This window comes from Cariama cristata, unplaced genomic scaffold (genome assembly GCF_000690535.1).
Source record: "Cariama cristata isolate BGI_N322 unplaced genomic scaffold, ASM69053v1 scaffold26717, whole genome shotgun sequence".
Classification (NCBI taxonomy): Eukaryota; Metazoa; Chordata; class Aves; order Cariamiformes; family Cariamidae; genus Cariama; species Cariama cristata.
This window is the reverse complement of record NW_009627514.1, coordinates 627-1,627: the sequence shown is the minus strand read 5'-3', so window position 1 is coordinate 1,627 and position 1,001 is coordinate 627. Positions and strand designations below refer to the sequence as shown.

The following is a 1,001-nucleotide window of genomic DNA, read 5'->3' as shown; positions in this document are numbered from 1 at the left end:
CACGGGGACAGAGGCACCGCCAGCCCCCCCCCGAGAGCCACTCGTGGGGCTTTGCCGTCCCCCAGTGCCTCCCCCAGAGCCGGGGGCTGCCGGCGCTCCCATCGCTGCCCTTGCCAGCAGCTGGAGCAAATTCAGAGTTTACGTGCAACGCGCCATAAGGGACGGATCCTGCCCCAGCACCCACCCGCCGGGGATGCAAAGCCTGGGCTGCACAAAGCAGAGCCGTGATATTCGGGAGCAAGCAAAGCACGGTGTATTTGCAGCGGGGGATGCAAGACGGGATGGCCAAAATACCATCGAGCCCACCGGAGTGCACCGAAAGGCGGGCAGCGAGCGCACCCCAGGCACACGCTCACCTTGTACTTGTTGGGAACGTCCATCTTGTTGCGGAGGAACTTGGCCAAGTGCATGACGGTCATCGCGGCGGGACAGCGCAGGAACCGCACCCCGTTCTTCTGGGGACGCAGCGGGAGGGCGCCGGGGGGAGAGACGTTGCTGAGAGTCTGCCGTGCAATTAATGGGCAGTTCCCACCTCCTTCAGTTTGGGGTGCCCTCCTGTCCCCCCCTGCACCCCAAAAGCCTGGGAGGCAGCTGGACACGGAGCTCTCCACGCCACGGTCCCACCACACTCACCTTCTCCTTCTCCAGGTCCCCGTTCTCGACGGTCCCTTTCTTCTCCTCTCTGGGGGGAAGGACAGCAAACACAGGACAAAGTTTATGGAGGAATAAAAAGGCAGAGAGAAAAAAATAACCCAGCAGAAGGGCTGTCCATGGAGGAGCTACAGGGGGAAACATCCAGCGACCGTCAGCCAAGCTCTGGCTTCACCGCCCCGACCACACACATGCCCACGTTGCCGCATTTCCAATCCAGCGCACCGCAACCACTGCCCAGGCTGCCACCTTCCCTGCCTCCCTTTGAACCGCGGCTCCAGGTGCCGGTGACATCCTCGGAGGCCACCACCAGCACCCGAGACGCGGCCCGCCTTGGGGCCCTGCTCCCT

At 63.4% G+C, this 1,001-nt stretch overlaps 1 protein-coding gene across 1 annotated transcript in view; it reads right to left on the bottom strand.

Annotated features, from left to right (window-relative positions):
- LOC104164979 (polycomb group RING finger protein 2-like) overlaps positions 1-1,001 on the bottom strand; it is a gene marked incomplete at both ends in the record, with an annotated part of 1,701 nt that overhangs the window by 131 nt on the left and 569 nt on the right. Inside the window, 2 exons of the mRNA XM_009704472.1 lie at positions 357-455; positions 634-682. Of these exons, the coding sequence (XP_009702774.1) occupies positions 357-455; positions 634-682 (148 nt within the window). The remainder of the gene's footprint in view (positions 1-356; positions 456-633; positions 683-1,001) is intronic.